Source organism: Peromyscus eremicus, chromosome 15, assembly GCF_949786415.1.
Source record: "Peromyscus eremicus chromosome 15, PerEre_H2_v1, whole genome shotgun sequence".
Lineage (NCBI taxonomy): Eukaryota > Metazoa > Chordata > Mammalia > Rodentia > Cricetidae > Peromyscus > Peromyscus eremicus.
Window position 1 is genome coordinate 33663345 of NC_081431.1, and position 26226 is coordinate 33689570.

General features: G+C 39.7%; 1 protein-coding gene across 2 annotated transcripts in view; it reads right to left on the reverse strand.

Moving 5' to 3' along the window:
• The window catches only part of Rc3h1 (ring finger and CCCH-type domains 1), a 48745-nt gene that overhangs the window by 2697 nt on the left and 19822 nt on the right, over positions 1-26226 (reverse strand). Inside the window, exons 6-17 of one of the 2 annotated variants that reach the window (XM_059281098.1) lie at positions 24412-24544; positions 21719-21837; positions 18764-18876; positions 18187-18468; positions 17497-17711; positions 13813-14180; positions 12662-12826; positions 7344-7493; positions 3040-3253; positions 2159-2249; positions 1893-2025; positions 816-959 (exon numbers count right to left, since the gene is read on the reverse strand). In XM_059281098.1, the coding sequence (XP_059137081.1) occupies positions 816-959; positions 1893-2025; positions 2159-2249; positions 3040-3253; positions 7344-7493; positions 12662-12826; positions 13813-14180; positions 17497-17711; positions 18187-18468; positions 18764-18876; positions 21719-21837; positions 24412-24544 (2127 nt within the window). Of the gene's footprint in view, positions 1-815; positions 987-1892; positions 2026-2158; positions 2250-3039; positions 3254-7343; positions 7494-12661; positions 12827-13812; positions 14181-17496; positions 17712-18186; positions 18469-18763; positions 18877-21718; positions 21838-24411; positions 24545-26226 lie in introns of both variants that reach the window. The other variant, XM_059281097.1, reaches the window with a different exon arrangement.

Consider the following 26226-nt stretch of genomic DNA (forward strand, 5'->3'; position numbering starts at 1 on the left):
CTTTATAAAACTAGGTCATCAATACCTTAAAGGCCACAAAAACTAGCATTTTAGTGTGTGTGTGTGTGTGTGTGTGTGTGCACACACACACATAAATTTTTTTTTTTTTTTTTTCAAGACAAGGTTTTTCTGTGTAGTTTTGGTGTCTGTCCTGGATCTCACTCTGTATACTAGGCTGACCTCGAACTCATAAAGATCTGCCTGGTTCTGCCTCCCAGTGCTGGGATTAAAGGTGTGTGCCACCGTCGCCCGGTGTATAAATATATCTTAATAGTACACAAAAGGGGGCTGGAGAGATGGCTCAGAGGTTAAGAGCACTGGCTGCTCTTCCAGAGGTCATGAGTTCAATTCCCAGCAACCACATGGTGGCTCACAACCATCCGTAATGAGATCTGGTGCCCTCTTCTGACCTGCAGGTGTATATGCAGACAGAACACTGTATACATAATAAATAAATAAATCTTTAAAAAAAAAAAAAAAAAAATAGTACACAAAAGTGCAAAAGATTAAACATCATCTCATCTGCTTCTCTAATGTGTATGTTAAACAGAAACTTTAAGATTTCCAATTAATTGCCTTGTTTTCCCCAAATGTGACTAGAGAATCAAGTCTATGGCAAAGGACAAACCCAAAACAACAGGAACTAAGAGAGGAATGATACAACCAGGTGACAACTCATCTTTATGAGAATCACTCTAAGTATTAGTTATTCTTCATGGTATCTGGAACAAACTCCAAATGATTCTAAACTCTAGAGTCACACAGAATTCACTTCAACTGCCCACCCCCTACCCCACCCCGACATCAGCACGTACCATACTCAGTTCCCGGGTTCTCTTGCCAATTTCCCTCTCCACCTGATGTAGTTCCAAGCTTAGCTGCTCACTTGAGATCATTCCAGGCCATTTTGGAGGCAGTGGAGGGGGCTGTGGCTGGCCTGCCAGGGTGTTCACCTCCCTCTGTAACACCAGTCGGTTATTAATAGCCTAGTGCACAAAGCCAAGCACACACAACTCAGCACACTTCATGCCATATAGAGAATGCAGCATCCCAAGTATTCACACTAAACTAGCCATATGTTCACAATAAAAATGATCCAACTATAAACACAATCTCTTTTTAGTAGCATTTGAATAAAAATGGCTTTATTTTTAAGAGATGTATTTTATTTTATTTTATTTTATTTTTTTGGTTTTTTGAGACAGGGTTTTTCTGTGTAGTTTTGGTACCTGTCCTGGATCTCGTTCTATAGACCAGGCTGGCCTTGAACTCACAGAGATCCACCTGCCTCTGCCTCCCGAGTGCTGGGATTAAAGGCGTGTGCCACCACCGCCTGGTGATATATTTTATTTTTAAAAAAATCTGTGTGTGTGTACTTAAGTGCAAGTGCCTATGGATGCTCAAAGAGGGTGCTGGATCCCCAGGAACTGGAGTTACAGGCAGTTGTGAAACAGGAACCAAACTTAGATCCTCTGCAAGAACATTAGCCATTGCTGGATGTGGTAGCGCACTCCTTTAATCCCAGCATTCAGAAGGCAGAGGCAGGTGAATCTCTCTGAGTTCGAGGCCAGCCTGGTCTACAAAGCGAGTTCCAGGACCACCAGGGCTGTTACACAGAGAAACCGTCTTGAAAAACCAAACAAAAAGCCCGGTGCTCTAGCACCTGTATTCACATGCACATACCACTCCACCAAACACATATAAATTCAATTTAAAATTCTTGGTAACCCTTCAAAACTGAGGTACCAAATAGTTGCAGTACTGAACCCCTGTAATCACTCTAAGAACTAAGGATGGCCAACACAGGAAGACCATGAGTTTAAGGCCACTAGGGCTGCACAGTGATCCTTGACATCAAAACTCCCAACACAAAAGCATCTGTAGGCCTGTACCTCTAGTCCACGGAGCTGGGTCTGCTGGCTGATCTGATGGTTCAGCTGCTGCAACTCCAGCCGTAGCTGTTCTCTTTCAGCAGACAGAAGGGGTTTTCCATGACTGGCCACTTCTGCCATGGACATTTTCTCCCTTTGGTAAGAAAGAAATCACGAGGTAAAATTTTGAAGTTTTATTCTGTGAAATCATTACTGACTAGAAAAATAAAGTAAGGAAAGCTGTATGCTTTTAAGTATTTATAACAAGTAAAAAGAACAACTTTTACCTCTCGATGAAGTGTCCCTGAGGAGGTATGTTTGGATGAGGCGAGTATGGAGAATCTCCCCAGCCACCATGAGCTCCATATGGACTGTAATCTGTAAGGGAACAGTTTATGGTGGTAAGATGTAATTCACAAGTTTGATTCATCTTCTATAAGATAAAGATATCTTCTACAAGCAAAAAAGCAAAGGCACACTGTATTTATATCTCTCTGTCTAGAAAGTTATCTGCCAAAATGATAATCATGTTGTTTCTTCCCCCACTGAACCTAGTTTTCATATATGTTCTTCTCAGTGTGTGCATATGAGTGTCTGAATGTAGAGGTGACGGCTGGTGTCAGGTTACCTTCCTAAAGCACAGGGATTATAGATACATGCCCACACAAGTCTGATTTTATATGGGTACTGGGGATCCAAACTCAGTCACCTCCTCACACTCCAAGAATCTGTTATTTTAATAAAGCAAGGAAGTAATTTGAAGATAAAAACCACAGGCTTTTTTTTTTTTTTTTTTTTTTTTGAGACAAGGGCCTCTAGCCCAGAATAGCCTCAAAATCACTATATACCCAAGGATAAACTTGAACATTCTGATACCTTGTCTCAATCTCCCCAGTGCTGGGATTACTGGCATGTGCCATAACACCTGGTTTATGTGATTCTCGTTTCATATATATTAGGCACACACTTTACCAACCAAGCTATATATATTCCAGCCCCTCAGGCAATCTTAATATATAGGCAGTTAATTTTAGTTTATATTCCTAAAATTCCGTGAGGTGTAATTGCTTTCTTACAGGGAAAAGTTTAAAAACCATTGTCTTGAAGATTCTTAAAAGCACTGACAGAATTACACTGAAAGTCGTGACTACTAGTCTGGGATTCTTACCTGAAATGCTAATAGGTTTTGTGGGTGCTCCCTGAGGTGCCATGGCCTGCATTGGGCCAGCACCCTGATACAGTGTTTTGGATGTTCGAGAGATGGCACCAAACCGAGATACTGTTGGTCGGTCTCCAAATGGGATGAGGTCATCATCACTGGTTTCCACTGCTCTTCTCTGAAGATCCAATCTCTGGTCTCTCATTCCTTTACTTTCTACATTCTGACAAAAAGCAAAAATAAGATGCTATCTAGCATAATTCCACTAGCTCTGTAGAGAGGTTAATATGAGTATGATGCTCTTATTAGTAAGAATAAGTCTTTAATTGTCTTTGGCTGTCATAGAACATTGCTTTTAGATCACAGTAAGAAATACATGTTTAAGTACAGACAGATGATAGAAAATGATAGATCCATCTATTTCTAAGTACTATGAACGAACATTCATTTGTCAGGCAAGTACTTTACCATTAAGCTATATGCCTAGCCCACACATCAATGCTTGAGAAGCACTGTTATGACTTCTTTCACATATCTGGAAAAACTTGTAATGGCATCTACACGGGTTAGTAATTTTGTTATTGTTTACTGATGTAAGGACATTCATTTTTCTTTGCTAATGTTACTTCAGTGTGATAGCCCTCTGGAAAGCACCTTACATTACGATTCTACTTCAGCGCATTCCAGTGAAGGACTTCCTGTGGTGCAGAAGAATCTATTTTGCTAGTCATAGCCCACAGAAAGAAGTTATGCTTAAATTTAATTTCATCTCATTTGGTGCTGGAGACTGAGCCCAGGGCCTAGCTGTGTCACTCTCCAGTCCCCCTTGCAGTTTGTTTTCTGTTTTATTATTATTTTTTCTCTCTCTGGCCTGCCATCAATTGGTTTTATCTTAGCCAGCTAGGTAAACATTATCTATGAAAACCTATATAAATCAGTAGGGAACCATTTTAGAATTAACAGGGAAAATGATGTCAAGGGATACCTTTTAAGCCAGCAATACCACACTTTTTTTTTTCTTTTTTTTGGAGACAGGGTCTCACTAATGTCACCCTGGGTAGACTGGAACTCACTATGGAGACCAAGTTAGCCTTAGACTCAGAGATTCACCCATCTCTGGGATTAAAGGTGCGCAACATCACATCGAGCTTTTTTTTTTTTTAATATAGTTCCAGCTGACTGTGACCTTGCCACCCTTCTGCCTCAGTCTCTTAAGTGTTGGAATTATAGGCATGAGTTATCTGTCCAAGAATACCATGTCTAAGCATAACTTTCATGGATGTGCACAAGGATTCAGATTCCAGTCTGAATCCCAGCAACCACATGGCAGCTCACATCCACACCTCACTCTAGTTCCAGGGTACCCAGTGTCCTTGGACCTCTGAGGACATCAGAACACTTGTGAAACACTGACATACATGTGAGCAAAACACTCATATGCATAAAACATAAATAAATCTAAAGAAGTCTCTTAATATATGAAAAGCTAAAAATTATCCACAACAGTAAAAGATTCAATAACACAGATTTGTTATTATAGCTATTAGGAAGGCAAAGTACCACAGTCTGAAATTATGAAATTAGCTTGTGCTATGTTATGTACAATGAGTTCCAAGTCAACCTGGAAACTCAGTGAGGCTCTGTCTCAAAAAGAAAAAAAGGAACAGTTGAACTTAGTGGCACCTGCCTATAGTCCCAGCTACTCACTGACTGACACAGGGATCATCCTGCAATACAGGAAAACCCAGTGAGAGAAGAGAGAGAGAGAGAGAGAGAGAGAGAGAGAGAGAGAGAGAGAGAGAGAGAGAGAGAGAGAGAGAGAGAGAGAGAAAGGAAGGAAGGAAGGAAGAGAAAAAAGGCTGTGTGTGTATGTGCCAAAAAATAAGCATTAAAATCAGGGCAAGAGGCTATTTACTGACAGGGAGGAGTAAAGGAAAAATGAAATCAGGGAGTTTAACTACTTTTGCAAAGTTTTATTTCTATTAAGGGAGGAAGGGCAATTAATATGTAAAATACTGATACATAAGATACATTAAACCTTCACTTATTAGCTACACAGCTACATTATTTCTCATTTAAAAAAAATCCAAAAAAACTAAATACAATGAATGTCAGGATCTTATAGGCTCACATCAACAATTATAAGTCAAGCAACTATTCTGACTCAATTACAATTTTCTCTTTAACCAAAAATAAAAAGTACTTTTCATGCATAAATTAAGGAATTCCCAACTATGTATATATTCCTAAAAAAAAGAAAAATTAACATGCTTTTAGAAAGCATTAATTTTTTTATTTTATTTATTGTGCAGATGCATATATCCTCATGCCATAGTACATGTGCAGAGTGCATGCCAGAAGACAATTTTCCCAAGTTTGTTCTCTCCTTCCATTGTATGAGTTCTGGGGACAGCACTGAGACATCTCTCCTGCCCTCAATGTGATTTTCAGATTTTATTTTACAAACAGGGAGGGATCTATATTCAGGTCAATATTTCTACTACTTTTCCCCAACTGATTGTTGAAGATAGTGTCTCTCACTGACCATGGAGCTTACTGATTGGTTGGACTGGCTAGCAAGCAAGCCCTGGGATCTTCTCTGCTCCCCAGTGCCAGGATGACAGGCATCCACCATCATGCCCAGTTTTGTTTTGTTTTTTAAATTTATTATGTTTACAGTATTCTGCCTGCATGTATGCCTGCAGGCCAGAAGAGGACACCAGATCTCATTACAGATGGTTGTGAGCCACCATGTGGTTGCTGGGAACTGAACTCAGGACCTCTGGAAGAGCAGCAGGTGCTCTTAACCTCTGAGCCATCTCTCCAGCCCATGCCCAGCTTTTGATGTAGGTTCTGAGGACCCACACTCAGGTCCTCATGCTTGTATGGCAAGCACTTTAACCACTGGGCCTTTAAAGTTACATTCTGCTAAAGGTGACCCCTTTACCTAGAAAATCCCTCACAAAGATTCCTTTTCTGTGAGCATAGTTTTTATAGAAATGAGAAACTTGGGGCATAGCAGCTCATGCTGGTAATCTCAACGACTAAGGAGGATTCAAAGTTCAAGGCCTGCCTGGACTACAGAGAAGTGAGGACTCAAAACAGCTGAATTTTCAAGACTCTAAAACATCAACCCCAACACTCTTAGAGCCTGACACTACCACAAGTTATCTCTCAGTGTCATAAAGCTGGGGCACCTTACCACACTGTCATTTACATTTATGGGGTCCTTGGAAGGAACGCTCCAGACTCTTCAAGTATACTGGTCATTTTACTCCCACAATCTTCAAACCTGACACTGTCTTTTTGTAAGACATAATGATGGTGACAGGAATACATGTCATGGTGATGTGTGAGCTCAAGGCTTTTGCAGTATCCCCATATAGCAGGAAAAGTAAGTTTTTAAACCGAGAAAAGAGTTCAACCTTACTTTCTTGACCCAAGTTGATTCAAGTTAGTTGTTTAAACTACAGACTTGGAAAAAGAGTTTTAATTTATTTGGTGAATAAATCTAAATATTTGTTTGTTTGTTTGTTTGTTTTTCCAAGACAGGGTTTCTCTGTATAGCTTTTGGAGCCTGTCCTGAAACTCATTTTGTAGACCAAGCTGGCCTCAAACTCACAGAGATTCACCTGCCTCTGCCTCCCGAGTGCTGGTATTAAAGGCGTGTGCCACCACCACCCTGCCTAAAATATTTTTAAAAATTATTATTATTTTTATTGATTGATTGATTGATTGATTGAGATAGGGTCTCTTTATACAGCCCTGGCTGTTCTAAAATTATGTAGACCAGTCTGGCCTTAAACTCACAGAAAACTGCCAGCCTCTGGATGCCTGGTGCTGAGATTAAAGTATCACAATACCATGGCTGGCAAATTATTTTAATTATGTGTCTTTGTACATCTGTGTGTGGGTATGTGCACTGAGTGCAGGTGCCCACAAAGCCCAGAGGGTATTGGGTCATCTGGAGCTGGAGTTACAGGTGTTTGTGGACTGCTCAACTTGGGGGCTGGGAACAAAACTCAGGTCCTCTGCAATAGCAATACAATCTCTTAACCACTGAATCATCTCTCCACCCTGAAATCTGGGATCTTGATTAAATACCTAAAAATTATTTAACTTGAGTTTATTTGGGAACAATTGCTGGGAAATTGCCTCCTAAAATGATATACAATACTCTTCTTTGTCGAATAATAAAATAATTTATACTTAAATGAAACAAAGCAAAACTCAATTATTTGTCCCTAGCCTTCAATAGATGAGAATTTATGCATCTAGATTTGTATTAATTATGGCTTAGCCATTACACATACCATCATTTCCACACTCCCTGCTGCCACATCTTTGGGTTTTGCATCTTTGGTTCCAATGTAGGAGCCGATGGTATCACATGACCAAGGAGAATATTGGCTATAATCATTTGCTTTGTATTTCCCAGCTACCTTGAATTCTTCATCCAAAAACTATAGATGGAAAGGAAGAAAAAAAGAAAATAGGAAATGGGTCTATGAGTTAATAAAACAGGGAAAGCAGGGACCTTCTTAGAACATCAAATTGAAGCAATATAATGACAGTTATTTGATTATTAAGTGTCAAAATAGATTTTTATAGACTGAAAAATATGAAGATTATTTTAGCCTTCATAATTGTTATTAGCAGGAAAAAAAAAAAGGAAGTATTTCAATACCCTTCAGTGAATCAAGCTAGGATCTTAAGAGGTTTGGTTAGCATTTTACCCACTATCTTAGATGCAGTCAACATTTAAGTGTATACCATGCTACACATTTGCTAGATTGTCCCCAAGGAGCCTTAGTAACATCTCAGGTAAACAAGAACATTCTAAGCATCTCATATGCTCTATGAGGTGGGTGGTGATGCAACAACGCTTTGCTGATGTGCTTCAACAGCCGTGTTCCCTGTCTTGAATACATTCTGGCCCTGGGGTTGATTAAATTAAGTAAAAGGGTAAGATGCCTCATTTTTATCTTTTTGACTGAAGTGCTATAGTTATCAAATAACAATACCCATTCCAAGGCCAATGTATTTTTTTTATTAAATTACAACATTTTACTTTTGTAATGCTTAACAGTTTTAAAGTCCTTTCATATACACTCTCTCATGTAGAACAGGTAACTTTTAGAACATATTACCACCTAACAAGTATGCTCTTCCACCTGAATGTTATATATCATGCAGCCACAAAGAAGAATGAGATAAATGCACATCAATATGTACATCCAAGTTAAGCAAAAGAAAAAAAAATCCACACAAACAAACACTGTTCATGCACATAGAAAAGTTGATATACGTAACAAAACTGTCAGTCATTATAGGAAATGGGAGTTTGAAGAAAGTATTCTTTCTATATCATGCATTTCTGTAATGTATAAATTTAGTACAACTATATGTAGGCTGCTTATAATCAGAATGGAAGTTTAAATATAGAGCAAGCCAAGCATGATGATGCACACCATTAACCTAGCACTCTGGAGAGACAGTGTTACCATGAACATCTACTTGAGATTACCTCTATACATTAAAAAAGTTACTATTTGTTGTGCACAGTAACCTTCACTTTATTGACTTTTTTTTTTTTTTTTTTTTTGGTTTTTCGAGACAGGGTTTCTCTGTGTAGCTTTGCGCCTTTCCTGGGACTCACTTGGTAGCCCAGGCTGGCCTCGAACTCACAGAGATCCGCCTGGCTCTGCCTCCCGAGTGCTGGGATTAAAGGCGTGTGCCACCACCGCCCGGCGACTTTTTTTTAAAATGGAATCTTGCCATATGTAGCTCAGAGCATCCTTGAACTCATGGTGATCCTCCTGCCCCAACTTCCTGAGTGGGGAGATTACAGGCATGCACCACCACACTCATCTTTCACTTTCCAACTTTCATTGTTTATTATATATAGTTTGTCAGTTAGCAATATTGTTTAGACTCATAATTCTACATATAAAGAATGCAAAACATATTCTTTTTATTGGTTTGTTTTTCAAGACAGGGTTTCTCTTTGTAACAGCCCTAGCTGTCCCTTTGTAGAGCAGGCTGGCCTCGAACTCAGAGATCTGACCATCTCTGCCTCCTGAGTGCTGGGATTAAAGGCATGCGCCACCATGTCTGGCATAAAACATATTATTTGACTTGGAAAAAAAAATCGATACTCTAATTAGATACATTATGTATAACATAACATATTCCTTATGAATGAAGTATGAGACAAGGTTTCATGTCTCCCAGGCTGGCTTCAAACTTGTTATCTAGCTAAGGATGACCTAGAACTTTTGATCCTCTTGCCTCTTTGCCCAATTTATAAGGTGTTATGGATTGAACCCAGAGATCTGTGCACACAAGGCAAATACTCTACCAATAGAGCTACATTTTCAGCTCAAATTGTCTAATTAAAAGACATAAAATTGATAAATTCCTCGCAAGACTAACCAATGGAAAAAAATTAGTATCAGAAATGGGAAAATGAGGACAACACACACTCGTGACAGCTATCAGCAATGTTTTGCTGGGCAGAGTTGGTTACGCCTGTAATCCCAGCACTCCAGCTGAGGCAGGAGATCCTGAGTTTGAGGCCAGCTTGTTCTACAAAGTGAATTTAAGGTGAACCCAGGCTACAGTATGAGATTCTGTTTCAAAAAAACCAAATTCAAACAAATCTATTAGCACTATTTTATAGGAACATTAAATGCAATGCTCAAAACTGTAGCACTATGGTAAATAAACCAAGCATCCCCTCCTAAGTTTTACTGTCTATCCTAATTTGCACATCTTTCCTGTTTTTTTTTTTTTTTAAATTTATTTATTTATGTTCTGCTTGCGTATATCCCTTCAGGTCAGAAGAGGGAGCCAGATCTCATTACAGATGGCTGTGAGCACCATGTGGTTGCTGGGAATTGAACTCAGGACCTCTGGAAGAACAGCCAGTGCTCTTAACCTCTGAGCCATCTCTCCAGCCCCTCCTAATTGTTTTTAACCACACTGTTGGTTTACTGCCAAATTAAAATACATCTTAATTTATGTTTCAATTATTTAAAAATTATGGAAATAGGGGGCTGGAGAGATGGCTCAGTGGTTAAGAGCACTGGCTGCTCTTCCAGAGGTCCTGAGTTCAATTCCCAGCAACCACATGGTGGCTCACAACCACTTGTAATGAGATCTGGTGCCCTCTTCTGGCCTGCAGTCATACATGTGTATACATAATAAATAAATAAATCTTTAAAAAAAAATTATGGAAATAGAAACAGAGACTTTTTGCTTTCTCTACACAAAGTCTAAAAATGAGTCAGGAATACCTATTACCACTCTTAATTCAACATCATACTGTAGAGCAACAAGATAAGAAAACGTGTAATTCTGAAAAGGAAAAAAAAGGTGATTATACACTAGGACACAACAAATACTAGAATTAAGAAGGAAATTTAGCAAACCTGTTGAATAGAAGAGTCACTAAACAAAAATCTAATTCTTTTAAAAAATGTAATTACATTCACTGTGTATGATCTGTGTGTACTCTTAAAGTCTATTTTTTAAAAATAAAAAACAGAAATTGAGGGTTAGCAAGATGGCTTAGCACGTCAAGGCACTTATCGAGAAGCCTGATGACTTGAGTTTGGGCCCCAGGACCCACAGTAGGAAGAAGACTGACTCCTAACAACTGTTCTCTGCCCTCTAGACACGCCTCCCTAGCCCTCAAATAAGTAAATATAGTTTAAAAAGAGAATTTTCAAAAATAATTACATTTAAAGTAGTTTTTAAAAGTCAGTTATATGGCCGGGAAGTGGTGGCACATGTCTTTAATCCCAGCCCTTGGGAGGCAGAGGCAGGTGAATCTCTGTGTTCTACAAAGTGAGTTACAGGACAGGCTCCAAAGCTACACAGAGAAACCCTGTCTTGAATAAACAAAAAACAAACCAACCAAAAAAAAAAAAAAAAAAAAGAAGTTAGTTATGCAAATAAATTAAGGGTACAGCATGCCGACAGAATGGTGTAGTTTCTTTTAATACTGATCTAGAGCAACACTGTCCAACAGAAATAGAATGTGGTCCATATACGTAATTTAAAAATTTCTAGCAGCCATACTTAGAAAAGTAGAAGAAGCACTAAGGTCTGTAATCCCAACACTTGGTAAGTTGTAGCAGGACTGCTGTGAGTTTGAGGTCAGCCTAAACTGGCCTAACTCCAAAAAAGACCCCATCTTCAAACACAAGCCAGCAAGCAAGCAAATAAGGAAAAAACCTGGTGAAATTTAATTTAATCTATATATCTAAGATATTAAAAACATGAACAAAGGCCAGGTTTGGTCATGCTGTTAATCCAAGCACTCAGGAGACAGAGGGAGGTGAATCTCTGTAAATTATGGCCAACTTGGTCTATATATGTAAGTTAGTTTCAGGCCAGCCAGGGACTCTAGTGACACCTAATCTCAAAAAGCAAAACGAAACAAAACAAAATTAACATAAGATTTTAGTTTTGGGTACTGAATCTTTAGATCCAGTGTATATTTTATGTTTATAGAGACTTAGTATATGTTTTATGTTTACAGCATATCATATCTGGATTTGAATCAGCCACATATTATGTACTCAACAACCACATGTGGCTAGTGACTACCATATTGGCCAGCATCAATCCATCTAGAGAGTCAATAAATCCTAGTAAAAATGGAAGCAGGTATTTTTATGGAAATCAACATGCTGATTCTTTTGTGGGTTTCTGTTTTGCTTTAAAAGTGCTGGGAACTGAACTCAGGCCTCACACATGCTGGTCAAATGACATTAATATTGAACTAACCCCCTAACTCCTAACATGTTTCCTCACTTTGAGTTCAATACTGAAAATCCTATGTCAGTAAGTTGAGACTTAAGTACAACTCCAGGGGTCAGCCAAGTGCTCGGGTGGAGCATGTGTTATGCACATTGACAACCCAAGTCTGGATCCTTGGAACCAAAGAACTGACTCCTACAAGCCATCCTCTCATCTTCACACATTATCTCACCCCCAAATGAATGAATAAACAGAAATAGATCAATGAGACAGAGCTTCTTTCTATGTAGACTAGGCTGGCCTCAAACATATAACCTTTCTGATTCGGTATCCTGCTGTGCTAGACAGAATGACAGATATGTGCCATCATACCTACCCTAATAAAGTAATCATGCCAAAGCTGACTGCAAGACACTGAAAAAACAATGCTCAAATCATTAAATGGTATAGGGCCAATGAGCTATCCCTACATAGGGAAAATAGACCCTGATTCTAACATTTCACATAATAACTCAATTCTAAATGGGTTATGGATCTAAATGTAAAATGAAACAAATCTCTGGAAGAAAAAAGAAAAATAGCCTCAGAATTTTGAAACTCGACAAACATCTCCTTGTGAACAGATAATTTCTTTCTTTCTTTTTTTTAAAGACAGGGTTTTTCTGTGTAGTCCTGGTCATCCTGGAACTCACTCTGTAGACCAAGTTGGCCTCAAACTCAGAGATTTGTCTGCCTCTGCCTCCTGGTATTAGAGATGTGCATCACCACCAACCACCCTGCTCTCATTTCTTAAACAGGCTACATTACCATTAAAAATGATAATGGCAAAATTAACACACAGGATTAAAAATGACATGCTTACTTCTTCTTGATGGAACGTGGGAGGCAATGTTGGTGAAGGCGCAAAAGGAGGTGGAGAGATAACCTTTCTTTCCTCAAGCTGGGCCATTATTTCCTTCCGTCTGCGATGTAGCTCATCCAGGCTAGGATGAGGTTGGGGAGGAGGAAGCCGACTATAAGGAGGCTCCTGAAAATCGAAAGATTATTTAAAGTTGACAAAGAATTCCAGCACATATTAATTGAGCATATATATTTAAATCAGAAGGAGAATATATACGTATCTTAACATCCAGAAATATCAACACTAAAGAGAATAAAGAAAAAAGAAAAAAAAAAAAAAAGAAAAAGAAAGCCAAGGCAAACTCTCAAGATCTTCTAACTTTCCTAGCTGATCTAGACTTAGTACACAAACTACCGATGTTTAGACTGGTGAAGCTTCCATTATGTTTTTGCTTTTTTTAAAATAACACCACATTTCAGGACCAGGGAGATGGACCAACAGGTAAAAGCACTGGCTGTTACCGCCTAACAATCCAAGTTTGAGCTCTAGAACCTCTGAAGAGAGTCAGATGTGGCGGGGCACACATGTAATCCCAGTCCGCTATGGTGATATGGGAGGGACAGACGGAAGAATCAGCTGGAAGCTCACAGACAAGCTAACCTGGGGTATGCTGAGCAGCAGCAAGAACAAGAGAGACTGTACTGACCAAGGTGGAAAGTAAGAACTTACTGTCAAGAGTTGTCCTCTGACCCAAGTGTGCAGTGATACACATGCACCTGTGTTCTCACACATACACCAATTACACATATATACATACATACACAAAAAATAAAAGTTTAAAGAAATATTTAAGAAATAGATTTGGGGGGTGGCTGGAGAGATGGCCAGAAGTTAAGAGTACTGGCTGCTCTTAAAGAGGTTTGGAGTTCAATTCTCAGCACCCACATGGTGGCTCACACAACCATCCATATATAATGAGATCTGGTGCCTTCTTCTGGCCTGCAGCAGAACACTGTATACATAATAAATAAATAAATCTTTTTTAAAAAAGATAAGAAATAGATGTTTTCATATAAAGAGAGCCAATTAAAAAGGTTATTACCATAGCAAAGTAAGAATCTTCATAAATATAAATTAAGTCTATGTAATAAGTAAAAAAAAATACAGCATACCCTAGGGTATGAAGGTCTGATCTGAGCTGGATGAGGAGCCACTGGATAGTAACCCTCTACCTGTTGGTATCGTTCTCTGGACTCAGGCATGTAGGATGGTACTGCTGCAGATGGAATCTCAATAGGTATAGGGCTTTCCCGGAAAATCTCCTCTCTTGTATAAGACTGAGCAGGGTACACACGGCGGCCATCATAGTGAGGTGGGTACATAGGTGGGTATTGTTGTGGCTGTGTGCCATACTGAGAGTTTATAACACGATCTTGGAGGTAGGGTGGATAATGATCCAAGTATGGAGGACCAGGTTCAGGAGCAGATGGTGGAGGTCGAACAAAGCGGGACACACATGGTGGTGGAGTATAGTACATACCTGTACAATATAAAAGAGGAACCCAAAACAATAGTGAGCACATCTGCTTTTTATATAAGCTTTTGTTTTTCCTTTTAAAACATTAAAACGCCTAAGTGTTATAACCTACTTATTTCTTTATAAACTTTCACAATACTTGTACAGTGTAGGCTAGCTTTATGAAAATTAGCAAGCAAATACTATCCTTAGGGCCAAGAGTGCAGCTCAGTGGTAGTGTTTGCTTGGAACTCATAAGGCCCTGAATTCAATCCCAGAGAAACTTCCTTTTCCAAATAACAAGTAACTATTAAAAATAAATAGAAAAGATCAATCTACATATAATCTAAAATAGTAGATTGATCCTTCCTTCTGGTTTGTCCTAATGCAACAGTCACTGGAAAATTTTCACAAGCATCCTTGACACTCAGGGTCTACTTTAGTTTCTCAAACTCTGTAGACTTTTATATCCAAGACTGCATGAATACTGGTCAAGCACTTTATTACTGAGCAAGATTCTTAGCTCCTTTTTAAATATTTCACTTTGAGATGGTCTTCTGAAGTTGCCCAGACCAGCACTGAACTCACTTTGTAGCCCAGGCATGCCTCAAACTTGAGATCCTCCTGCCTCAGGCTCCTTAGTAGCTGTAATTATAGTCCTGCTCTAGCAGGCTCTGCTATTGTAGAGTTTCAACTTCAAAACTATTATGTGCTAGATGTGACATGCTACAGGTTCACTTTTCATGATACAGCATGCACAAGACCTGCACAAGCTCCAGCCAGTCCCTGCATAGAGGGGAAGGTGGACATGCAGCTGCTGAGAGGGATAGTCAGTTCTCCTTATTGATGCGACCCCTGGTAGGCTGACTACTACCAAGCAAGTCCCCCTCTCAAGATTAGCTGAGCAACATAACCTGAGCTTGATGGGGAAAGAAAAGAAACAATAACAAAGAGGCAACCTCAAAGTTGGGTAGGAAGGGATGGGAGGGTGGTAAGGGGAGGCTCCGACAGAAGTGTGTGTGTTCAAACACATTGCATCAAACACTCCATAATTGTTTTTAAAAAGGTCCAGTTTGCTGTATACATCTAGTGGCTCCTCTGGCTCTAGAGTTCTTAAGACAGCAACTGTGGCAGTAGACTTTCACCTGGAACCACCAGTTAAGACCAAAGGTTTTACTTCTGCTCTCTACACCAGCCATGTAGTGCTTTTCTAGGACTCCTTTTCTAAAGACCTAGTTTAAGCCCGCTTCCCTAGTACTTCCATCAATTTGAAAGAAGCCCATTCCTCCACTAAACCTTTTTATGCTTAATACAGCTACAAAGATTTCTGTTCTCTGTAACTGAACCCTTCCTGATAAAGTATAACGCTATAAACTGGCTGCCTGAACAAAAACAGTTACAGTTTTTCAGAAGATAAAAATCAAGTCAGATTCTTTTATATAGATATATAACCTGTATCAGTCATGTGTAGAGACCCACAAAGGTTTCCTAGTGGAACTTACTCAGGGTCCGAGAATCTGAGCTTGCTTTACCCAGCAGAGCTGCATAATGGGATGATTTGACCACAAGCATGGTTACCAGGTGTGTGGAAAGGTCTGCACTTGTCTGTGCAGTGTGCTTTGATCTAACAAGGGAGAGGTCTTTTGCCCCTTGGCATTGCTATAAAAAGCTCTTTTGGATAAATGGAAAAGACTGTTGGGTATTGACCCAGGTCCTCCTGAAGCTATCCTGTGCTTTTCTTCTCGTCCACTAGGCTCTCTTTCTTTCTAATATTTTCTTATCCCTCTCTCCTCCTCATAGGAACCCTGGAAAAGGTGGGAGTTGGCTCCCACAGTCATGTTATATCAATCAAAATCTATTCTTATGCTAGGTGCCTGCAATATTGGCACTTAGGAGGGTAAGGCAGAAGGATTATGATTCAAGTCCAGTCTGGGCTACAGTAAGTTCAAGGCAAGCCTGTTATACACACTGCAATCATACTGCGTCTCAGAAAACCAACCAACCTACCAATAAATAAGCAATAACAAAACTATAAAAATTCACTAGTTTTGAATGTAGAGGTGACATGTGACTTAAAGGTGAAAGCCTACAGGAAAAAGAGGATAGGAAAGATACTTTATTACCATTAAAACAAAGCTAAACCTGTCTCTGACAGAACCAATCAACACTTTAGTTTGAAATATCAGCATCCCCTTTATCTTTTCTGCCTCTGCCTCAGGAGTGCTGGGATCAAAGGCATGCAGCAACACATTGAACTAGTCTTTACTATTAAGCTGACTCTGTATTATAGAACTTTTAGATCAGTGGATCTCAACCCTCCTAACGCTTAAGCTGACTCTGTACTATAGAACTTTTAGATCAGTGGATCTCAACCCTCCTAATGCTGTGACCCTTTGGTACAGGTTCTTCATGGTGTGACCCCAATCATAAAATTATTTTTGTTGCTACTTCATAACTGTAATTTTGCCCCACTTATGAATCGTAATATAAATATTTTTTGAGATAGAAGGTTGCCAAAGGGGTCACAACCCACAGGTTGAGAACAGCAGCTCTAGAGTTGTATTACAAAGCCAATATGGATACTGTGACGACTAGTCTTATGTCAACTTGACACATAAACTAGAGGGATCTGAAAGGAGGGAACCTTAATTGAGAAAATGCCTACACAAGATCTGGCTGTAAGGCATTTTCTTTCTTTTCTTTTTCTTTTTGGTTTTTCAAGACAAAGTTTCTCTGTATAATAGCCTTGGCTGTCCTGGACCATACTTTGTAGACCACGCTGGCCTCGAACTCACAGAGATCCACCTGCCTCTTCCTCCCAAGTGATTAAAGGTGTGCACCACCACACGAGGCTGTAAGGCATTTTCTCAATTAGTGATCAATGGGGGAGGGCCCAGCCCACTGTGGGTGGTTCCATCTCTGGGCTGGTGGTCCTGGGTTCTAATGAAGAGCAGGTTGAGGAAGCGATAGGGAGCAGGTCAGTAAGCAGTACCCTTCCATGGCCTTTGCATCAGCTCCTGCCTCCAGGTTCCTGCCCTGTTTGAGTTCTTGTCCTGACTTCCTTCAGTGATGAACAGCAATGTGGAAGTGTAACTCAAATAAATTCTTTCCTTCTCAACTTGGTCATGGAGTTTGGTTGTATTAATAGTAACCCTAACTAAGACAGAAACCATACTGTAAATTTAGTTTGCATCCACTACATTTTTTTTTTTTTTTTCATTCTTGGTCAGCTTTACACAGTCTACATGCTCAGTAAATGCTAATCCAGTCTATAAAATTGATAGACTTGATCCTTTTTGCCTATGTGATAAATCTGGGTGACTCAAATGAAAGACATTACCCTGCTGATAAGGTGCTGGCTCAAATGCTGGGGCAGTTCCTCGAGGGTCCTGATAATAAACATCCGGTTGTGGTGTTGGATATAACTGAGAACCTCGAGGTACCATCTGAATTGGTTTGGTGACAGGCATGGGAGGCAGATCTGTTGGTCCCCTTGGAGGTACAGGATGTGAATTCACAGGTAAGGCAGAAATACTCTTAGGGGCAGATTCCAGCCTAAGGAAGCAAAATTATATAAGACAAATTTAAAGTCTCTAAACTATACTTTTAATGTACATTAAATGTTTCACATTAAAAGACTGCCAGTACTTTGAAAACTGATATATCTGAATGTTAATCTCTCCTACAAATTAAAAAAAAATTAACCCCCTTAAAAAAAATCGTTAGTGCAGGAAAAAGGAGTACAAAGGCAAACAATTTATTTTGGGGGGGCCAGACTTTAGCTCAGTTGTTAGGTTCAATCCTCATCACAACATAGCTGGGCGCAGCGCTGCATGCCTGCAATCCCAGTGTCTGGGAGTGAGGGCAGGAAGATCAGATTTGCAAGGTCATCTTTGGCTATGTAGTGAGTTAAAGGACAGATTTTGACTCAAAACAGAAGAAAAAACAACGAAATCCAGTAGGCACTGTCTTTAGAACCAAACTTTTTTTTCCCTCTACTCAGTTTACAAGGAAGAAATGTGATACGTACAGGTCAGGGGGAGACCCAGGAGCACTGCTGCTCAGGTGGTCTAGCTTTCCTGGCTTCAGACTAGAGTCAAAGCCGGGGTCTGTCCCACGGGGAACCAGTTGTGTCACCGTGCTCCCTGCCGATACAATTCCATTTGGTAGTGCAGGTGGCTTCCTGCTGGACAAATCCACTGCACCTTCTTCAGGAAGTATAGGTGCCGAAGGCAGGCCCACCTCATTAAGTTGACCCAAAGAGGCACTCAGGGGTCTTCTGGGAACCAGACGTTTGTTCATTTTACGAAATCTATATGAAAAGCAAATGTTTCAACTAAAATTAGTAAATTTTTTAGCCATTAGTAAAAATCAGTTAAAATCGTTAAAAAGTACTCAAACTGTGTGGAAATGACTCATTTTGATTTCTAGTTAATGATAAAATAGCTTCCCATAGAAACAATGCAATAAAAAACTTTTAAGAAATGTACTTAATTCATAAAGATTTCTTATGCACTGAAGAGAATTCTGTGATTCTTTTTGTATTTCTTAAAGCCAACAAATTATTCTTTATCCCAATGTCTGCATCCCATGATTCTCATACTTACTTTTCCAGTTCTTCTTGTGAGTGTGCAAACGTACAGCTGGCCCCACGAGGGCATCCTCCTCTCTGCTTCATATCTCGACACATGTATGTTTTGTATTTGCTATGCTGTGGAGGCTAAGACCAAGACCAAAATATCACACAGTAACAAATGTAATTTTTATGTTTTACAGTTTAGAATTCTGATAGCATGAAATAATTTAAGCTAATTCCCACATTTATCTACTATCCAGAGCAAAAGTATGGGGAGGGGGAAATCATAGAGTTGAAAATTAAATTTTAATTATTATTTGTGTGTGTGTGTGTGTGCATGAGCGCACATGCAGGGGATGGAGGAGGGGGCACTGTGGGGTGGTGGGACACCACTGGAAATCTGAGGACAATTTTGTGGGGTTGGTTCTTTCCTTACACTTTTACCTGGGTTCCAGGTGTTGAACTTAGATGCTTAAAAGCTTTTGTCTGATAAGAGATCTTTTCAGGTCCAAAATTAAACTTTAAAAATAGTATAGGAGCTCAGAGTTAGGGCTGCTCTTCCAGAGGACCTGGGTTCAATTCCCAGTGCCCACACGGCAGCTCGCAACCATCTAGAACTCCAGTTCCAGGGAATTAGGCACCCTCTTCTGGCCTCCACAGGCACCAAGCACATACATGTACATGCAGACAAAACACCCATACACATTGAAAATAAAAGTGCTTCTACTAAAACAACACAGCCGGAGGGTTGGAGCAATCCTGAACTGGGGTCAGTATAGCTCTCAGCCTGCATCAGAGAAGCTTCTCTGCGCAGAGGATGAGGTTAACACAGAAACTCACAACTGCTCACAGTGCAGAGAATAGGTGACTATGGCGTGCTGTTACGGGCTTAGAGACCATCATGGATGAGAAGTCTGGCAGAAAGACTGTACATGACAAGGCCAGTGCACTCATGAACTCCAGCAGCTGTGATCACTTCCATAAGGTAGAGTTAGTCAAGTCTGTAGTATGGAGTGGGGCGAGGCTCCTGAACCCCTGCCCAACTAAGGAGCTTTGAACAGCTGATGGCTTATGAGGGAGGGAAGACTTGAAGTATGTTGACCGTGCTCCAGCAGCTGGCCTCATACTCAGAAGTATATGGACAGTACAAATTGCAGTTGATGGGCCATCAAATTTAAATTTTAAAAAAGAGGATATAAGTTGGAGGTGCGGGTGAGTCTGGGGAATGGGCAAGATCATCACTGTATAAACTTCTCAAAGAAAAAGAAAAAAATTTTAAAGTCCTCATTTTTTTCTAACATGCTGATATTCTCAAATATATGTGTTATCAGAAATTAATAATGAGCTAGATATGACTCAGTGGTTAAGAGCACTTTGTAGAGGACTAGGGTTCAGTTCAGTTCCCTGACCCCACACAGTAACTCGAGTTCAAGGAGATCCAGTGCCCTCTTCTGACTTATGGCACCAGGCTCAAACATGGTACACGAATATACACAGAAAACACACACACACATACATAAAATATTAAACATTTTTTCCTCAATAAATTTCAAGGTTCTCTTTCCAAAGAGTTGAAGACTTTAAAATGTATATGCCAGACACAGTGGTACACACCAGCAGTCCCAGCATTTAGGGGTAGAGGCAAGAATATTAAGGAGTTCAAAGTCTTTCTCAACTATACAATGAGCTCATAGCTAGGGTGGCGATGGACCAGCCTGATCCCATCTTGTCACAAGGTCAAAATAAATTCACTCCTATTTTCTGTAAAACTTGGGTTTGACCAGGTCTTGACCCATTTTCTGGAATTTGACAGGTTCCACACCCTGTACCCTGATAAGATGTTCTGCCAAATAATATTTGAGATGTTCTGCCAAGTTCCTATGTAACTGAGACACCCCTAGCCTTGCAGTTTAGGGGCTAATATAAACCCCACTTTAGGAGGATAAAGCTAACAAAAAATAAAGCTTGCATAGATTTGATCAAAGAATTTAGTTAATGGTCTTCACACTCATTCAGTGAGATTAACAGTGGGCTATGTGAGACCCTGTCTCACAAAAATAAAACCAAAAAGACTTCCAAAGTGTATACCCTTCTAACATTTGTGTAGTGATCATGTAACATATAACTGTCTACTAACAAAAACCACAAAATCTGGGCCAGCAAGATGGTTCAGTGGGTGATGCTGCCAAGTTTGATCTTTAGGACCCCCAAGGTTGTCCTCTCACCTCCTCCACATGTATACTACCCACACATACACAAATAAGTGTAAAAAATACTTTTTAAAATTTGAAGATGCTTTGGCACACTGTAATAAACATTATTAATGAAATTCCTTAAAATACTAACATTAAAAAAATCTACAAATATATGATAAGTACTAGTGATACAGCATTGGTACCCAAAAAGTGACACTATCAAACTGAAATGTAATATGAAGTAAAGAGAGTAAGCATTTTTAAATGGAATAAGCTTTACCAAAGAATCTATTTTTAATCCATCAAATGTTTCTATATCTGATGTGAAATGATCCCAGAACAATGACCAATAAGAATTAGTGTCAGATAAAATTACCAACACACTAACTACTAATCAGGCTAACTTACAATTTCTACAGTCAGAGTCTTTTTTTAAAACAATTTTAAAAATTATTTTATATGTATGGGTGTTTTGCCTACATGTATGTCTATGTACCAGTGCATGCCTGGTACCCACAGAGGCCAGAGCAGGACATCTGATTACCTTGGAACTGGAGTGATAGGAGGTTGTGAAACACCATGTGGGTACTGGGACTTGAACCTGGGTTCTCTGGAAAAGCAGCCAGTACTCTTAACCACTGAGCCTCTCTCCAGCCCCTACAGTCAGTCTTAAAATATTCATATCATTATTTCATATCATTATTTTCTGCTCTGTGTGTCTACCTACACTGACCAGTTTCTAGATATACCCAGAGTGGCTGATCTGCAGATTTCAAACAGCAACTCCTTACCTGTTGTTGGTCTGCTCCTTTTTTGCTGTGGTTCTGAATATAATCAACCAGTCCATGTACTACTGTACGTACAGCAACCAGGCCATTTTCTAGCTGTTCCCATGTTGGAGGAGGAGCATCTATAAAATTAAAAATTAAACAAAACCTATAATCTTAAGCAATGTTTTATCCAATATTAAACCAATGAAGGAAATATTATCAGCACTTTGATGCAACCACGTTAATCATTACAGAGCTTTCAGACACTTATTCATCTGTGATGGTTAGTGGTATCAACTTACAAGGACCTAGAATCACCTGTGAGATTGGTCTCTGGGTGTGCCTGTGAGGTATTATCTTAATTATGTTAACTTATCTAGAAAGACCCATCTTAACCGTGCCAAGACCATTCCCTAGGCAGAAGATCATGGATTATATAAAATGGAGAAAGCAAGCTAAGCAATAGTTTGCATTCATCCCTGTTTCCTGATTGTGGATGTGATATGAGCAGCTACTTCAAGCTCCCACTGCCTTGACTTCCCTGCCATAGTAGACAGTACCTTGAGCTGTGAGCTAAAATAAACCCTTTCTCTCTCAAACTGCCTCCAAATACACGCTCGCACATAACACATTAATACATGCTAACAAACACAAAATGAAGTGAGAAGACATTTTCATAGATGAATTCTATATAACACTACTATTGATGGTATTTGTACTGGGTTTTAAAACACAGATGCATTTCAACTCTGGGAGGGAAAATAAAAGAAATAGAAAATAAAGGAAAAGTCAACAGTCACTCAAAAAGACCTTTATTTTATTTTATTTTTTTGAATGGCCTTGAAAGGACGGGCCCAGGCAATCTGCTGATGAATCATACATACATTATGAGAAAAGAAGAGCAGGGTTTCTCTAAAGATTCTGGGCCAACAAATGAAAGAACAGAGTAGCCACTATGAGGACAAGGATTAAGGTCTCACATTTGGACAGATGAGTTTGAAATGCTTACTAGACCTTCAAGAGGACTGCTAGACTGGGCCAGCAACATGATGGATACAAACACAACACAGTGCTGGGGAAAAGGGTCTGGACCCAAAAGACCAATTGACACACATGCCGTTATAGTCTGTGTCACCAAAATGGGGGGGGGGGAGATAAAATATTCCACTGTACAAAGTACAAATTTATTTAAGTTTTAGAAAAACTAAACTAAAAAAAACAAACTAACTGGCAAACAAACAAACCCAACAACATGGTGGCTCACAACCATCTTTAACTCTAATTCCAGGAAATCTGACACCCTCTTTGACCTCCAAAGATACCAGGCATGAAGACACACAGTCACACACATGCAAGCAAAACCCTAATACACAGAAAATAAAAATAAATAAATCTAAAATCAACTTTTAAAAAGATCCCAGAACTGAAGAAATGTGGCAAACGTGTTCAATAGTGATATTTAAAGATACAAGATAATCTTGGGGATGAGTATAACTCGACATTCAAAAGGTCAGAGATTATGGAAATGTAAAATCAGCAGATGGTACTGACAAATGAAATTAAGAGAATGGGGTGGCCTGGAAGTCAAGAAAACTGATTCAAAGACAAAAAGTAACAAGCCACGTTGTGGGGCTAGAGAGACAGTCAGCAGTCAAAATGAGACTGCACTTCCTGAAGACCCAGATTCAGCTGCCAGCATCCACACAGGGCAGCTCACAACCAGCAGTAACTCTCCAGCTCCAGGGGATCCAATGCTTTCTTTTGGCCTCAGAAGGGCTTAGCAACCCTATGTCTCAAAGGGTATGTAGAACAAGTGAAAGAACTAACATTCAGATGACAAAAGAAATAGCTAGAAGAGTGGGTATCAAAGATGAACTCACTCTGAAACACAGAACAGATGACAATGAACATCAGGAACCTTTGGGAAATGGCTCTGAAGTGATAACACCAGCATTGACAGAGCTCTTTGGAAATCTATTTTATACAGAGGTAACACTTGATGCCAAGGATGCAGAGGAAACAGCTCCAAGGGTACAGACACCACTTTTGTGGATGGGGTAGTGTGGGGTGATGCATATAAAAATAAAGCAGAAGCTTTTCTGTATCAAAGAAGCATCCAATATTAGTAAGTGCTGAAAATATAGGAAGTAGCTTAAGGATCTGATGTCATCTCTAGAAGTAGTGACTAGCAAACTGTAGTAGTAGTAGTAGTAGTAGTAGTATGGAGTGTTAGCTCTGCATTCAAAGTAAACCCTGAGAACAGAAGCTAAAATATTGTTCAGCTAACAGGTCATTGGGTACATTTTCAGGTCAAGGAGGGGTGAGAAAGGAATGCCCAAGTAAAGGTATAGAGAATAATTAATGGAACAAAGTATTATGAGAAGATGGGATAATGGGTATGCAGCTCAAGGAAAACTGAGAAAAGGAGTTGTGACAAAGAGGAAAATACAGCATGCTGTGGCAGGAGAGTTATGAAGGAGAGCTATTTTCTTAGTGAGGTAAGCAGTACATTATAAAGTACTGAATGAATTTTAGTTAAGGTGAACTAATGAGATAAAGAGAATATTATCTGGGGCAAAACCTAAAATACTGCTGAAAATATCTGGGAAAACGACTTTGGGAAACTTGAGATGAAGGTAACAAAAGATAACTGAAGAATCACCAAGCAGTACTGAGGTACACATAAATAGTCCATGAATTTCTCTTGGCTTTACCTGGACTAGGGTCAATGTTTGCTAGTAACTCCAAGTGGGGTCTTAGTCGGTTCAAGTTTGCCGGGTCTCCAGTCCGCTGGAGAGCAATTGTTAGCTCCTGAACACTCTGTGCAAAAGAGGCAGGGGTCTGCAACTTAAAAGAAAAAGGACAACATTCATTTCCCTTTTCAAACACAGTTTATTTACACCTGCATTTTTGCACTTTATTAATTTTAGTTTGTGTCTATCCACCTAATCTACGCTTTGGCCAGACTGATTACGTGCTACCTAAATAAGATTTCTCTATCTACAGCTTGGTACATTGTGTACAATACTGTTTCCTCTGCTATCACATCCTTCAAATGTGAGGCCTTTCTCCCGATACCACCTTTTAGTTGGGTTCTTGGTAACTGAATTTTGGAAGTATAATCTAGAAATCATGTCAGATGATAGAATAATGCCACTGAGTACAGTCATACTGAATGAGTTGAAGTTCTTAAGACCAAAGATCATGACACTAAATATATAAACCGTACAAACTGAATTTCATTTATTTATTTATTTATTTATTTATTTTTGGTTTTTCGAGACAGGGTTTCTCTGTGTAGCTTTGCGCCTTTCCTGGAACTCACTTGGTAGCCCAGGCTGGCCTTGAACTCGCAGAGATCCGCCGGCCTCTGCCTCCCGAGTGCTGGGATTAAAGGCGTGCGCCACCACCGCCCGGCCGAATTTCATTTATTAAATAGTCTAAATAATTTCAAATGTCTAGACAGCTGAAAAAATCCTGTTATATTTTGATTGCAGGACACAGAGAAATCAAACTGGAACTGATGTGGATCTTTCCTCCTTTGGCTAGCTGTCGTAGTGCTATATAGCTCTATGCAGGCTGCTGGGGTGGACAAGCCAACAATGGTCTCACCCAGCAGTGGACCTTGCATGCTAACCAGCCAGGTAAGAGGTGCCCATCAATGCAATGTGGCAAGAAGGTTACTGGGTTATCCAAGAGGCTTTTTAAACTGGAACATAAGCCTGTTCCACATCTAGTATTCACAACTGGTATTGTAAACCTGTCAAAATCCATGGCCAAGGCGGTCACAGGCCCAATGGGTGAACCTATTCTTGTTTTGCTAGATGGATATGTCACCAAACTGCCTTAATATTTTTGTTGATACCGACAAATCAATGAGTGCTTTTCTCAGCCTTGCTCAGAGACACTTCTTTCTGCATGGGCAGCAGTTAGTTTAGAGATTCATAACTGGTCAAAAGTTCTATTCAGACCTAAACGGGACATCTCTATCACACCATCACTACCACCACCAAGACTGGGGAACTATCAAAGAAGGGGTATAAACAATGTAAAAGCTGGAGGATGGGAAGAAGAGCTGTGAAATGTGTCTTCTAGACATAACACAGCTGTTGTATTAATGAACTCACAGCAGCTATATTACCTGCACAAAGATCAAGCTAGTTACCATTCTAGCCTATCAGGGACACTCATGAGGCTCCATTCCTAGCTAAGAAGTTATTGGCAGCTGATGACTGCTGGAGAAGAAAGGGTTATTTTTCTTCAGGGATGTAGCCCCTAGTAGATTGCCCATATTCCTGTGGATGACCCCATGCTCATGTGCATACAGGTATCACTAATTAGACTCCGTGGGTTATTGAGAAAAATCAAAAAGAATCTCACAGTAGGAGGAAGACATCATCTTGGGGGAGGGGAAAGGAAAATGAGAAAGGGCAGCTGGAGTAAATATAATCAAGAGGAAATTGTCAAAGAATAAATACTTTTAAGAAAATTCTGATTTAGTTTAGGATTCTTGAAGGTTGTGTATTTCT